Source organism: Pelodiscus sinensis, chromosome 1 (genome assembly GCF_052426305.1).
Source record: "Pelodiscus sinensis isolate ZL-2025 chromosome 1, ASM5242630v1, whole genome shotgun sequence".
Classification (NCBI taxonomy): domain Eukaryota; kingdom Metazoa; phylum Chordata; order Testudines; family Trionychidae; genus Pelodiscus; species Pelodiscus sinensis.
Window position 1 is genome coordinate 223,603,882 of NC_143052.1, and position 14,742 is coordinate 223,618,623.

The following is a 14,742-nucleotide window of genomic DNA, read 5'->3' on the forward strand; positions in this document are numbered from 1 at the left end:
ACTATCCAATAAGCATTTGCTCATTAGATAGATGACTAGTTGCTTACATCCCTAATCCAATTTTGAAAATTGTAGTTCTGATGTGGATACAGATTTTGTACCCGTGGAAGGCTCTAAACATTGCAATGCCCTCAAGTCAGATTAGAATCCTTTTAGTTGAAAATCTTGAGTCTAGAGTATCAGAGCAGGAAAGAGGCAACACAGAGATTATTCAAAGGTCTTTTCCATTGTCTGCCATGCGCTTGCAATTTTACTGTTGCAGGAAAAGGTAATAGCACAGTTTTTTAAAAACTACTTGCATAGGTACCAACTGCATGGCTGGAGCTGTACACATCCACTTTCTAATGTGCTGGGATGGAGGGCAGGCGGTAGTGCTCACTTCCCAATCCTCCAGCTTGTTGCAGATTCTTCCCCCACTCCAATCCTTCCTCCAAAGGCCCTGTTCCTTCCCTTCCCTGAATCTGCTGCATCCTCATTCCTCCCCTTCTCCTCCCACTGCCTCCTGCAGGTCATGAAATAGCTGGGAACAGTGGGCGGGAGGTTCCAGGAAGGAGGAGGGTGCACCAATCAGTGGGGTTACCAGTGGGCAGGAGGTGCAGAGAAGGAAGGGAAGAGATGCTGATTGGCAGAGCTGATGGCAGATGGGAAAATGGGGATAGGGGAGTACTCATGACAGAGCCACAGCCATATGTCAGCAGCCCTTCTCAATGTACATTGGTAAATTCTTCTTCACACAGTGTATAGATAACCTGTGGAACTCCTTGCCAGAGGAGCTGGGAAGGCTAGGACTATAATAGAGTTTAAAGAGAAGCTAGATAATTTCATGGAGGTTAGGTCCATAAAAGGCTATTAGCCAGGGGATAAAATGGTGTCCCTTGACTCTGTTTGTCAGAGGCTGGAGAGAGATAACAGGAGACAAATCGCTTGATCATTGTCTTTGGTCCACCCTCTCTGGGGCACCTGGTGCTGGCCACTGTCAGCAGACAGGATACTGGGCTAGATGGACCTTTGGTCTGACCCAGTACGGCCATTCTTATGTTCTTAAATTCTGGGTCCTCAGGCTCAGGTTGGCCACTCCTGGTATTGTGTATAGAGCAGTATAAACAAGTGATTGTATCAATTTTTACATTTTGCTGATTTTATTAGCACTTTTTAGTTAGCGTGTTGTGAAACTAGGCAAAAATAAAGATGAATTGATAGTTCACTGTGCCCTCAGGAGTATGCATTCCCATGGTTGAAAACCAATGATGTAAAGAAATTCCCACTGTTCCAGTGTGTGGGTGGCCCCATCACTGTAGTGTCTCGGTGCCTGACAAGGTCTAATGTTTGTTTCCCCACTACCCCAATATCCCTTCTGTAAGAGAGAGCAATTCTATTATTCCCATTGTACAAATGGGAAACTGAGGCACAGAGAGACCTGCTTTTGAAAATCTGGTTGTATTTGAGTACCTACTAAGATTTTCTAAACTACTTAGAATGTTAGGTGCTTTGTAAACCCCAATAGATGCCTACCTATATCTTTTGGTTCTTAAAAAACATTGAAACACTCTCCCTAAGGCACTGGCCTCAGGTCATACAGGAAGTCCATGGGGGAAATAGAGAATAGGTCTGTCAGGGCTAACTCCCTATCCATAGACAAACCTTATCTTTTTGCTGTATGCAGCAAAAACAAGGAATCTAAGGGGAGTAAAACAGAGAAGCTGGATTGTACAGGAAAAGCTGTTGTAAAATTTTACATTAAAAAATATTTTGTTTGGGGGATTTTTTGTTGCTTGGGAAAGGAAGGAATGAAAAGGTGTTGTATAAATATGAGATGCATTTATGCCTCAAATTCTTAGGGTTTTGGCAGTTTTCAGGCCAGTACCAGGAAAAAAAGAACAGAAATGGCATCTACAGGGTTCATAACATTGATGCTTATTGTCATGATTTGTATTATTCACTGGTCACCATCTGTGTGCTCAGCACTGTTTAGAATATACCAGTAAATGTGCTCCCTGAGCCAATGCACATAAAATGGGTAGCCTTGGATAAAATGGCTCAGATATTTAAGTACGAAGTGTGTAGTTTATAGAACATATGTCCACATCTCTGAATGGAGGGGTTGATGGCAATAGAAGTTTTACCTGATTACAGACTAGAAGATTTGACCTTACAATTTTTTTCTGAAAGAAAAGTTGCCTAGAGCTCCTATGCCTGTTTATTTCCCTTTTCTGCCTGCAGAGTCCCTGTTGGATATATTTTTCCCTTCATTATTAAAATATGACATTTTCATGGTGTTTGTTTTTAAATGTTTTTCAGTGATAACTGCAACTCTATAGGGTTGTGTTTAGGAGCCTTCAGGAAAGTAATTAGCTTTTAAACAGATGTCATGCACCCTGTGACAATTATTGTTTTCCTTTAAGCCCCAGCTCCTGGAGTCAAGTACATATGTTATTATTTCAGCCTTCATTTTTAAAGGAAAATGAAATTTTTAGACCTCACAGATGTGGAGAAGCCTTTATAATGTGATCCCAATGCACCCTGAAGGCTGAAAAAGTAGCAAGCAAGTAAAAAGAAAACCAAATCTACTCTTTTTGCATAATCTCATGATTTTTGATTAGCCTGAGTCATGAGCTTTGAACATTTGGGATTGACAAAGTTACAGAAGTCAGTTGTACTCCTGTTTAAAATTACATTCTAGTCTATCTTTTGTGCTATGGTTACACCCATCCAGCTGCAAGATGGTTCCTTATAAACACACAGGACCTACCCCTAGTCACACATTTCCAAAATTTAAATGATATATTCCAAGTGTGGTGAACTGCAAAAACGTAGCCTAATTGATAGAAGTAATCTAGATTTTTCTACAGTTGTCTTACTATGTTACTATCTCTTGAATACAATTAAGAGTATGCATTAAAATTTTAAATCTAACCCACAGGGCTTCCCTTAGGATTTATGGGGCTCTACGCAGTATTATTAAACTGGTGTCCTTTAGCCCAGCAACAACCCGATAGGGAGGGATGATTTTTTAAAATATGAATTTATAATCTTCAACAACACATTATGTATTTTTTAAGCAAATTTTCAATTATGGTCATGCATACTAACACAGTAAATTCAGAAACTGACAGTATTCACCTGCTAATTGGTTTTATTACCACTTGAATATCTTTCACAGGTTCAATGTTTTGATAATAAGTCTGCTAGAAGACTATTTCACTTTTAAGTTAACTAGTTCATCTCTGTAAGAAAGTTTCCCAGGCTGTAGCAGCTACATAACAGGTATAAGAAAAGGCAGAGGGGTTGACATTAAGACTCAATGGTGCCCCACAGTTTTTCGTATCCTATGCAGCTGTGTATTCTGCATGTCGGTAAGGGCAGCCCTACTAAACCATATTTACTTAAGTTACTTGATACAAGATGTCCGAACATGTTAGTATTAGAACAAAACTAATATGTAGAGTTATGCACAGATACAAAATTGGTATCCATATCCACGTCTGTATCTGCAAAAATGAGCTGTGGATATTCTCATTCCCGTCTATGACTATATAGCAAATGTGGATTTCCTCATTCACACCGACAAATATATAGCAAATAGTGAAAATTAATATCTGTAAATTTCCAGAGTTACAGATGCGGATATAATTTTTTAATCTAGATCTACAAACATGAGCATCTATCTGTGGATGCAGAGAGCCCGGGATATAAAGCAGATATCCACAGATTTTTGGGGCTCTACTAATATTTTTTTCTTTGTCAGAATTAGTTACAGGACACCCTCATGATTCGCAGAATTGCTATTTGCCATTCTACATATTCACAGGAGTCTCCTGTCTCAGCCTGCGGGTGCCAGGCACTGTGGGGAATTCACCACAGCTGCAGGGAGCCATGGTGTTCTCTGGGGCTGCCCTGAGTAGCAATCAGTTCCCTGTGGCTCCCAATATTTGTGAATTGCACTATGTGCAGTAGTGCCAGGAATGCCTGCACCATGAGTGGCAAGGGTTTCCTATACAGTGCTCCTGTCAGCTAGTATCTAAGTCATTTGGGAGGAAAATTAGAGTTTTCACGTGCCTGAGTAGCTACTTTAACTGTGATTTCAGGATCTCTCTCACCCCAAAATCTGGAATGTTACCCTTGATGAGTGTCTTTTAGCTGAGCACTTTATAAGCAGTAGACAATTTTCTACATTTTGATGGAAAAAGGGGAAATTGTTGCCAGTAATGGGAAGAGAAAAAAAGAAAAGCTTCTGGGGATTGGCCAGTAAAGACACATGTGGTGTTTTTTTAAGCAAATCGTAATGAAGATTTTTCCCTCCCTCCCTATGCTCCTTCATGATAGGGCATTTGGGTATTAGAATGCTGCACATTCTCTTTTCTCTCTCCTTTCCTTTCTAACCTGACAGACAGTGTTAAAGCAGTTATTCACTATTTTTCAATTGAGACCTTATGTTTTTCAGTTATTTTCTGAATTTTCACTGAACTTCTCTTGCTACTGTGGTGGTATATGGGAGGGATTTGTTTTATCAGTGATGCCCGAGTCCTATTCACAGATAAATCTCAAGTTAGTTTAAAGGGAAACATGAATACAGTTTCTAATTCCTTTCCTTCTACTATTTCTTTCCAGGCCTATCTTCCCTTGAAAGAAATAGTAGAAGGAAAATAATTAGAAAGAGTGGTTATTACCCCTTCTACCTCCCCATTCCTGTTCTTCTTGTGTATTCCAGCTCGTTAATCTTCTGATTTGGATAAGGTGTAATCTTAAGTAAAGCCTTTTCTTACCTTCTCCTTAGCGTTGCCAGTTTTCTAATTGCACACTACTTCCTGGCCCCATCTCTGAGACCTCACCTCACTTACTCCATCTCCCCCTCTCTCCCTGTTGCTCACCTTCACCCAGGCTAGGGCAGGAGTTGGTATGTGAGAGGGGATGAGGGCTTCGTCTGGGGTTGCTGACTCTGGAGTAGGGATGTTAAAATGCATTTAAGCATGTAATTATGTAACCACTGAAAAATTCTAAACCTGCTCCCCTTGCACATCAGCTCCCATGGAACCATCTGTCTCTTCTCCTTTCCTCCACCCACCATGCTGCTGCCTCAGTATCAGAGGGAGTAGCGCGGGGGATGGCAGGTGAGAGCTGCTGCCCCTGTGTCTAACTGTGTAACCACTGACATGTTCAACGGTTACACAATTATTTTGTTAAACACATATTAGCACCCCTACTTTGGTGTGCAGACTCCAGATGGTGCTTACCTCGTGGGACTCCCCACAAGGGTCAGCATGTCCCTTGGCTCCTAGATATAAGGGCAGCCAGGCAATTCTGTGCAGTATGTGCTGCCACCCCAACAACTATCATGAGCCACAATTCCTAGAGAATAGGAACAGGAGGGACAAGGCGCCACTTCCAGGAAGCCTTTGCCTTACATTTGCGAACAGATTTATGAATTTGTCAAAGAATATTTGAGGGAAAAGAGTTTATGAGGTATAAAATGAATAGGCGTAATACAATACCACAGGAGTAGGAGTATCGCACATATTGAGATTTCCTGTGTTGTCACCTAGAAATAGAATAACTGAGAGGTGGAGGCCTCAGAACACTTGTCCATTGGAGGCCCAAGTTTGATATATGTATTATTGAAGATTTACTCAGCATTGCTCAGGTCCTTAACTGAATTAATTTTTGTTTTTCATTTAAATTGTTGCTCTGGGATGGACCTGGGTATGAGGAGTTCAGTGTGCAGGCTTTCCCGGGGAGAGAGGACAATCCCAGCCCTTTCTCACCTCAGCAGCTTTGAGCCAGGTGAGAAGAGCCTATCCACAGTCAATTCAGCAAGTTCATCAGCCCCTGCACTCCCCAGCCAGAGTGAGGAGTGAAGCAGAATGTGCGCTTTCCCCTCTTTCCTGACGAAGGGGAACAGCCAGCAGAGTTCCCATGTGAATGGGGAGAAGGGAGCTCTAGTCCCAATGCCTTCCCTAAAGAATGTCAGGGAGTAGAAGACTTGGAGCTGGAGCAGTCCTGGATGTCAGGGGGAGGGAGGAGAGGGATTTGCCCCCAACTAGTCCCTTTCATCTGTCCAGTGATTCTGCCTCTTTTCTGTATGGTTTTCTGAGAAGCAGTCCCATTCCAGACACATCCAATTTTCCTGGCTCAACCAAACCCTTCCCTTGCTTTAAGATTTGATAAGAGGAAGCTGTATACAGGCAGTTACAAACGGGGCTGCCCCGGGGTGTGTCTAGACTACATGCCTCCTTCGACGGAGGCATGTAGATTAGCCAGATCGGAAGAGGGAAATGAAGCCGCGATTAAAATAATCGCGGCTTCATTTAAATTTAAATGGCTGCCCCGATCTGCCGATCAGCTGTTTGTCGGCAGATCGGGGGAGTCTGGACGCGATGCCCCGACAAAGAAGCCTTTCTTCATCGACACAGGTAAGCCTCGTGAAACCATTTCCCTCTTCCGATCTGGCTAATCTACATGCCTCCGTCGAAGGAGGCATGTAGTCTAGACACACCCCCGGAGTACACGGACTGCGGGACCTCGCGGTCCCGCCGCCCGTGTACTTCGGGAGAGAAAAGCTGCTCCGCGTCTCCCTGGACTGCAGACCAGGAAGACGCGGAGCAAAGCCGCGGGGGGGCTCGGGCAGCGAGGCAGCCCAGGCATACCTGGGCTGCTCCGCTGCCGGCTTCGCCGAGGCTTTGCAAAGCCGTGGGGGAAGCCGGCAGCAGGACAGCCCAGATGCCCCGCAGCTGTCCCGCTGCCGGCGTCCTCAGAGGCTTTGCTCCCAGTCTCCCTGGTCTGCTGGTCTCCAGGGAGACTGGGAGCAAAGCCGCGGAGGAGCCTGGCGGCGGGACCGCGGTGCATCTCAGTCCGCCACCAGCGTCTTCCTGGTCTGCTGGGGCGGGGGGGCGCAGCTAGTACGCCCCCCCCCAGCAGACTAGGCTTTTCTGCGGACACCTGTGGCAGAGCAGCTGGGGTGCTGCCGGTTGGTCCCGCAGCGCCGCTCTGGGCGCTACTGGACCAACCCAGCAGCACCCCAGCTGCTCTGGTCCTGATTCAGCCGCTGCTGGTCAGTTTCAGCAGCGGCTGAATCAGGACGCCTGGGGCAGAGCAGCTGGGGTGCTGCTGGGTTGGTCCAGTAGCACCGAGGAGCGGCGCTACTGGAGCAACCCAGCAGCACCCCAGCTGCTCTGCCCCAGGCGTCCTGATTTAGCCGTTGCTGAAACTGACCAGCGCTGACTACAGGAAGCCCGAGGCAGAGTTGCTCTGCCCCGGGCTTCCTGGAATCAGCTGCTGATCAGTTTCAGCAGCAGCTGACTTAGGGACGCTTGGGGTTCTTAAGTTGATTCTGTATGTAAGTCAGAACTGGCGGTCAGTTTCAGCAGCGGCTGAATCTGGACGCCAGTTCCGACTTACATACAGATTCAACTTAAGAACAAACCTACAGTCCCTATCTTGTACGTAACCCGGGGACTGCCTGTACTGACTTTCAAGGGCCTCTCTCTTACCATTTAGGAGTTCTTGAACAAACAGACACAGAGACAGACAGACTCATTCGAATCTATGGCAAATTAAACCACGGTGTCAGTAATGAAGCCTTTGAGTGAATTGCAGTCTATTGATTAAACCTAAGTTTGCACTCTAGTGACTGTAATACATTGTGAAGACTTTGGTTTATAATGGCAGTTTTAATTGCTGCCCATTCATACTAGGAACTGTTCTGATTACCGCTGAAGTCACTGGAAATCTGATTTTGTCTATCCATAGACAGATAAGAAATTTTCAGTAAAAAGTAGGAAGCTTGCAGAAGGAATCACTTTTCTAATGAAGAAACTGTGCACACACTCTCTTGTAGCTTTTAATTTTGTTTTGCTTTTTGTTGCCAAGTTATAAAGCTCTTAAAATACAAGGCTTACAAGAGTGTTGATGCGCCTCAACAATAGCAGCATGAACAGTGTCATTGTAATGAAGAAAAAAGCCTCCTGCCAGCGTGCAACAAAATTAGTGATTAAAAGTATCTTTTATACGCAGTAGTATTTAGAAGAGTCAGATATGCATTCTCTGTGATGGCAGTATCTCATAGAATTTAATCCTGTAAACTGTATCTGCAGCTAGGTTTGCCATTCATGCGGAAGAACTCCCAGCACTAAAACAGCTTGTTAATGGAATCTTATGATAGATTTGCTATTTCGTGCTTGAATTTCCCATCTCTTTAAAAGCCACTATTGAGAGGCCTTATTAGTGGAAATGGACAGCCTAGGAGACAGCTACCTCTGGTGCAGGGCTAGTAGACACTAAACATGCTTTTTACAGAACAAAAAATACTTTGGTTACTATAATCTCTTTCCTTAGCAACTTGCATATTTTTTATTCTTTTCTCTTTGCCCTATCCAAAGGTGAGTACCTAAGGTAACCATATTTGACTGGATGTACAGCTCGAAAAATGTCTGATATACTTTTCTCTGGTAGTTTTACCATTCAGTGGTAAATAGTAGACTAAAAATTATAATATTGTTTCTTCCGTCCTCTTTCTGAGCTTCAAGATATATTCCATAGTCTCATTTTAGGATATTTAATAAAAAGAATGGCCATCTTTATTTTGTGGATTGCAAGTTTGACGTATATGATAGAAAGGAATGTACCGGCACACAGTTTGGAAAGATGCTAATTACATGAGCAGCATATGTTACAGAAGATATTTTTCAAAGTTAATTTATAGAGCCCTGCGCAGATACGAATGTCTACCCGTGGATGTGGATAGCCACAGAAAGACATTAGTATCCACTTCTCTGCAGAGTTCTGCTCCCAGGAGACGCTATGGACAAAGGAGAGGAATGTGGTCCTGCTGTTCCAATGAGCCACCTCCCTGTGCTGGCAGCTTTTCCCAGTCTAGTGGCTGTACCACATGCAGCCAGGTAGCTGGACTGGTGAGGGTACAGCCGCACAGCCGAGAGGAACTGCCAACATCGGGGTACTGGCTCACAGGAGCGGCAGGACCATGTTTCTCTCCTTTTCCTATGGTGTCTCTTGGTTTTAGAGATCTGCAGATCAGAAGATACTGACATCTGTCCGTGGACATCCACATCCGCAGGTAGACATTTGTGTTAGCACAGGGTTCTATCAGTTTATACTTCACATCCAGTGCCTTTACCTTGGAGACTGAATCCTGGCCTTTTACAGTCCTAGATACTTCATGCCAAGTCAACTGTAGACCTAACATAATTACTATTCATTACTGCTCTCTAATTTTCTTTATAAATATGTTTTACCATTAAAAAATTATATAACCTATTCCCCCTTCCAAAAAATATCCTCTTATTTCTCTGTCAAAACATATGTGTACCAAATTAAAAAGATATGCAGAAATAGTCTACTGCATCTTGATTGAAGCTAATGGAACTCTACTCTTACTCTATTGTTTGGCTTGGCTGTTTAGAAGAATAGGTCAAGAAAACAACAGAAATAAAAACAAACAAACAAAAACCACCGTGGAATTAAAACAATATTAGTTGAAAATTTTGAAAAGTTGTCTCAATGTTGGTTTTCGGGTTTTTTTTGTGCTCAAAGTATTTTCACGAGCTCAATATCTGGTTGAACTCCCTCCTCCCCATATTTCAAATACAGTTGGCATCTCAAGCTTTTTTTTTTAAGTGAAATTTTGATTAACTCTATTATTTATACTGTAAGTTTCTTAAAGCTGGGAATTACATCTTGTTATTTGCATGTTCCGTGACTAGAGAGCCTCAGTATTGCAAACACTTATGCATGTGCTTTACTACCATGAGTAATCTAATTTATTTCTATAAGACTAATCACAGTAGTAAAGTTCAAATAATGTTCAAGTGTTTGAAGAGCTGGAGTCAAGAATAGTAGATCCCTGACCTTGACTGGGACACGTAGGCACTGTTGTAGCAAAATAATAAATTATTTCATGTAAAATCATGTCATATGGAAGGTAGAAGTTCGTGTTTATATCTGTAGAAAAGACCAATGTAAAAATACTGGCTAACATTAACTAGGGTTTTTTTAGACCGTAGGTGGTGTCTTGAAGCAAGGAATTATAGCAGAATTTTCTTTTTAGTTAGGCCAAGACTATACATAAATATTAGATCAAATTAGCTACCTCACTCACTGCTGTGAAAAATTGTCCACCTTGTGCAATGCATTTAGGTTACCCCCACTCTTAATTACAGCTTTATCAATAAATGAATTCATTTGTCGACCTGGCTACTACCTCTTGGAGAGATGGGTTACCCACATTTATGGAAAAAAAATTCCACTGTTGTGGGAGGTACGGATATTAGATATCCCTGTAATTGAATAATCGTGTAACCACATGAAATCTTAGCAGTTACACAACTATTCTGTAGTCCCCGGGGGCGGCACCAGCAGCCAGTGTGCTCAGGGCCCACTCCCAGGGAGTCCCCTGCCTACTCACGCTGCTGCCTCTGTATCAAAGAGGGATGCGGAGTTGCTTCTTGTCTGCAGGGAGCTCAGACCCCTCCCCTCCCCCCCCCCCCCCCCCCCCCCCCGTGGACAGGTGCTGCTGTCGTGAAGCAGCCTTTGTCTGCAGCGGGCCCAGGCTTGCCATGGACAGAGCCTGTTTCACGGCAGCCTCCCCTGCCTCTCTCCTCCCTCCCCACTGCTATCTCTGATAGGTGGCACTGCGGAGCTGGTACAGCGGGAAACCAATTTTTAAGCCGGCTCCTGCCTGCTCCCCCTTGCTGCCTCTGTAGGAGGCAGTGGGGGGAGGGGAGGGAGGAACAGGTAGGTCCCCAGAGCTAGCATGCATGGGGAGCCTGCTTGAAAGCCGCCTCACCCTCGACACTGCTGCCTCTGTATCACAGGCAGCAAGCAGAAGGTGGGAGTGCACGTAGTCGATAGGATAAGCCTGGATTTATCAGTTAATCTGGTAACCTTTTATTCGACGATATGCTAACATCCCTCGTAGGAAGCTTGTTCGCTACAGCAGCACAGCTGAAGTGTGGACATACTCTTGATTCAGCTGTTGAAACTGCAGAAAACTAAGAGTGCTGAAACTATAGGAACTGAATGGCATAAGTTAAAGTTTCATGGATGAGTCTTGTTTTATACTCCCGAGGTCTTGCATTTGTCATTCTTTTGCAAGTGTGTCACATTATTGGATTTTAATGTGAGCAGGCAGATTATTATTGCACCCACTGTTGTATGTTTGCCCCACATTCTGTGCATTGGGCTATAAGAGGTGTCTAATGAAAGCTTAGGCTATGCTGATTCTGTCTAATCTACTCATATAGTTATATAATTTTGTATGTAAATGTATGAGTATAGGCTCTGTACTTAACATTTAAAATGTTTTCTGTCTGGGAGATAGTGATAGGCATTGCCTACCTATTGGGAGAGGTGGGAGCCCAGTGAATGCTCCATTGATAATGGCTAAGTGTTGCCAATTGACATCTGAAGAGCACATAATGGCCTCTTGCCTGAGGAGGACATAACTGGATACCCGGTAGCTCCTTGCCTAAAAAGCACATGGTGATCATGTGATCAGCTCCATTTTGGTAGGTACCATCACTCAGAAGAACAGTGGATTTCCCTCTGCACGGGCAAGATTATAAAAGTATCCTAGGGGTGCCTCCATCTTTGTCTTCACTCCTGCCCTCCTCTTCAAAAGCACCTTTGCTAAGGCTGGGAAGGATGTGTTGACTCATCATACCATAGGATGTATTCCAGAGACTTTTAAGCCAGCTGTTCTCTATAGCTCCACTAAGAACCTGCATCATGAACTTGGTGACTGATGTATGTAATATGCTTTCTTTAACAATCCTACTCTCAACCTTTTCTTTCTTTTCATTAATAAGCCACTAGATTTTCCGATTCTAAAGGATTGGCACAGTGTGCTCTTTTGGGTAAGATCTGAGGTGTAAATTGGCTGGTCCCTGAGGACTAGGAGAACCTGTTTGGAATAGGTGAGATTGGTTTTCATAACCTCTCATCTGTGTAAGGTGGTGTGCTGGTTGTGGCACATGGAAAGTCTGTGATTGATTATGAGACTTCCTGCTGGCTAGGTTGGCAGCTGAAGTGCTCTCTCTATGTGACTGGTTTGGTGCCTTAGAGACAGAAAGCCCATCTGTGTGCTGTAAGAAGCCCTGGTTCTAAGCAGTTTGTCCTGATTTGCTCCTCTCAGCAGTGCCTCTAGACCCACTGTTATATTACAAGGTGTAAAAGACTCTAAAGTTAGTTTCCCTACTTATGTCCCTTTTCCGGGCTCTTCATATGTCTTTATGTTGCTTTCAGACTTGTGAGGTGAGTGGGGAAGGAGGGGGAGTGTTAATAATTTTAACATTTGGCAGAATTTTTCTGCTAAGAATCAAACAATTCATTTTATTTTTCTAAATAAAATTCTAGGTGGAATGATGTGTCAAAATGATGTATTTATATTTGAAAACAATAGGCTTCTCATCTTACTGGAATCAATGCTGTACCATTAATTTCAGTGAACTTGCTTTTTTATTTACAGTGGTGTAAGAGGACAACTGAGCCCTAAATATGACACTGAATTTTTGCTTGTTGGAGCAGCTATACTCTTACATTATTTTTAAAGGTAAATGAAATTAAAAAAACCCACACATTTCCTCTTTGTTCCTTTTGGGCTTATGTTTGCCACCCTAACTGCTACCAGCATTATTTACAATAGTACTGAGAGCCCAATATCAGAGTAACTCTAATGGCAGGTTTCTTACATTCAAATTACAGGTGAGCACTATTTGTCTCTCAAGATGTAAATTTTGGCCTCTGTTTGCAGCAATGAAACAGGATGGAAGAATGATTGAGCAATAATAGAATGACACCTATGCCAGTTCATAATATCTTTTCCTTTATTTTCAGCACTATCAATCACACAGAAGAATGAAATGATAGGATAAATTTTCCTCTAGCCTTTCAATTTCTGTACAAATGGTGGGGTTTTTTTTTATTTCATTTCATTGATACACAGCAGTGATTCTTGTAACTCTAAGCCACTGCATTCAAAACACAATCATAACATAACATTTCAATTATGCTCAGAACAGTTCTCTAGTGATACAAGACAGTTTGTCTCCTCTGAGATGGTTGAAAATATAGCTCTAATATCAACAGTCACAAACTCTTCTTCCAACACTGTAATTCTGCTTCATTCCTCATATGATTTTTGCTCTCTGGTCTATATCTCACTAACCAGGTTCTCCATCGAAACCTTTTGTAACTTACTGTAATTATCATTGGGCAGGGAATGGCAGAAAAGAGTTTTTGTCTTTTTGTTTGCTTTCTTTACAAATTTAAACAAGAAGCTCTACATTTGGGGCTAAATTAATTTCTGGCTTAACTCCAAAACATCCCTATTGCCAGTAGACTTACACCAATGTAGAATTTGTCCCACTATATGAAAATAAAGTTAGAGATAGGTGTGGTCTTAACAAAAGAGTTGGGGGTACAGCAGACTGGAAAAAATAAATTAAAATGGGGAAAAAAAGAATTTCACACTTTTTTGTGATATGTTTATGGAAATTTTGATTCTTTGGTGAAAAAGAAAGGAAAACTGCCCTATTTTCTCTGAACACCTACATATTTTGAGTTTGGGACAAAAACATTTGGACTCTGGAGTGCCACCATAATATCTTATGCTCCCCTTCTCCTCTGCTGGCTGGACTTCCTGGTCAGACTCTATCTTCTATGGTGTAATCAAATGAAGGGAGGTTATTTGTTATGAGAAATATATAGTCCCTTTGTGCAGCTCATGTTTCCATTTCTGTGTGTGTATGGTTTTTTAAACAATGGCTTTGCTTAAAGTAGAGTTGTGAAGGTTTTCTGGTTAATAGAGTCTAGAAACAGGATAGATCAATTATCTGTTAAAAAAAAATTGGGAGATGGAAAACCTGAATTCTGTATTTTCCATTTAACTTCATATTGTTAGACTTCTACTATGAGGGTGATCTTGAATTATTATTTTTTGAAAAAGTATATTCTTTTTATTTTAACAAGCAATTTGAAGTCGAGATGTAATCGTGTAGTCGATTGACCGATAAGCAAAAGCTTATATATTAATGATATAGACTGCATGCATTTCCCTCCCCACCCCCTTGCCAGTAAATTTTTTAACAGGCAGGTCAGCAGCCTGGCTCAGACTTGGCTTGCAATGGCTCCAGGACCTACCCCTACAGCTCTGCATTTAAAGTATATCAGGAGCCAGGCAGGCAGGCAGCCCGGCTCAGTCCTTGTTCATGCCTGGTCCAGATATGGCTCTGCTTTTAAAGTGTATTAGGAGCCAGGCGGGCTGGCAACCTGGCTCAATTCCAGCTTGTGCTAGGTCTGCGAGCTCAAACCCCCCCCCCCCCCCCCACACACACACACACTAGATAGGAGCTGCTGCCACCCCATGCTGCTTCTTTATCAGAGGCAGCAGCAGAGGACAAAAGGCAGCCAGTCTGCAAGGGGAGCTGGTTTCTAAATTAGGCTTCCCTCACAGACCAGCTCCCGCCTAGCACTCCACACTGCTGCCTCTGATACAGAGGCAGCAAGGTGGAGTGGCAGGGGGCTCCTTGAGAGTGAAGCTGGAGCACACTTGCTACACGCCCTGCCACCGGGGTCTACAGAATAGTCGACTAACCAATAAGAATTAATGAGGTTACTTGACTATTCAATTAACTGATTATTTAACACTCCTAATTTGAAACAAGTGATTCCTTGTTTGTTAAATTGGATTAAGTTTCATATGGGTTTGTATATTTACAATTAGGTTGCATATTA

General features: G+C 42.9%; 1 protein-coding gene across 3 annotated transcripts in view; it reads left to right on the plus strand.

The window, feature by feature from the left end:
* PUDP (pseudouridine 5'-phosphatase) overlaps positions 1–14,742 on the plus strand; it is a 120,693-nt gene that overhangs the window by 15,818 nt on the left and 90,133 nt on the right. Inside the window, exon 1 of one of the 3 annotated variants that reach the window (XM_006114119.4) lies at positions 12,490–12,559. The exons of the other annotated variants lie outside the window; for them this stretch is intronic. Within the exon in view, the coding sequence (XP_006114181.3) occupies positions 12,505–12,559 (55 nt within the window). The 5' untranslated portion in view covers positions 12,490–12,504. Of the gene's footprint in view, positions 1–12,489; positions 12,560–14,742 lie in introns of those variants that run through there. 3 annotated transcript variants of the gene reach the window in all.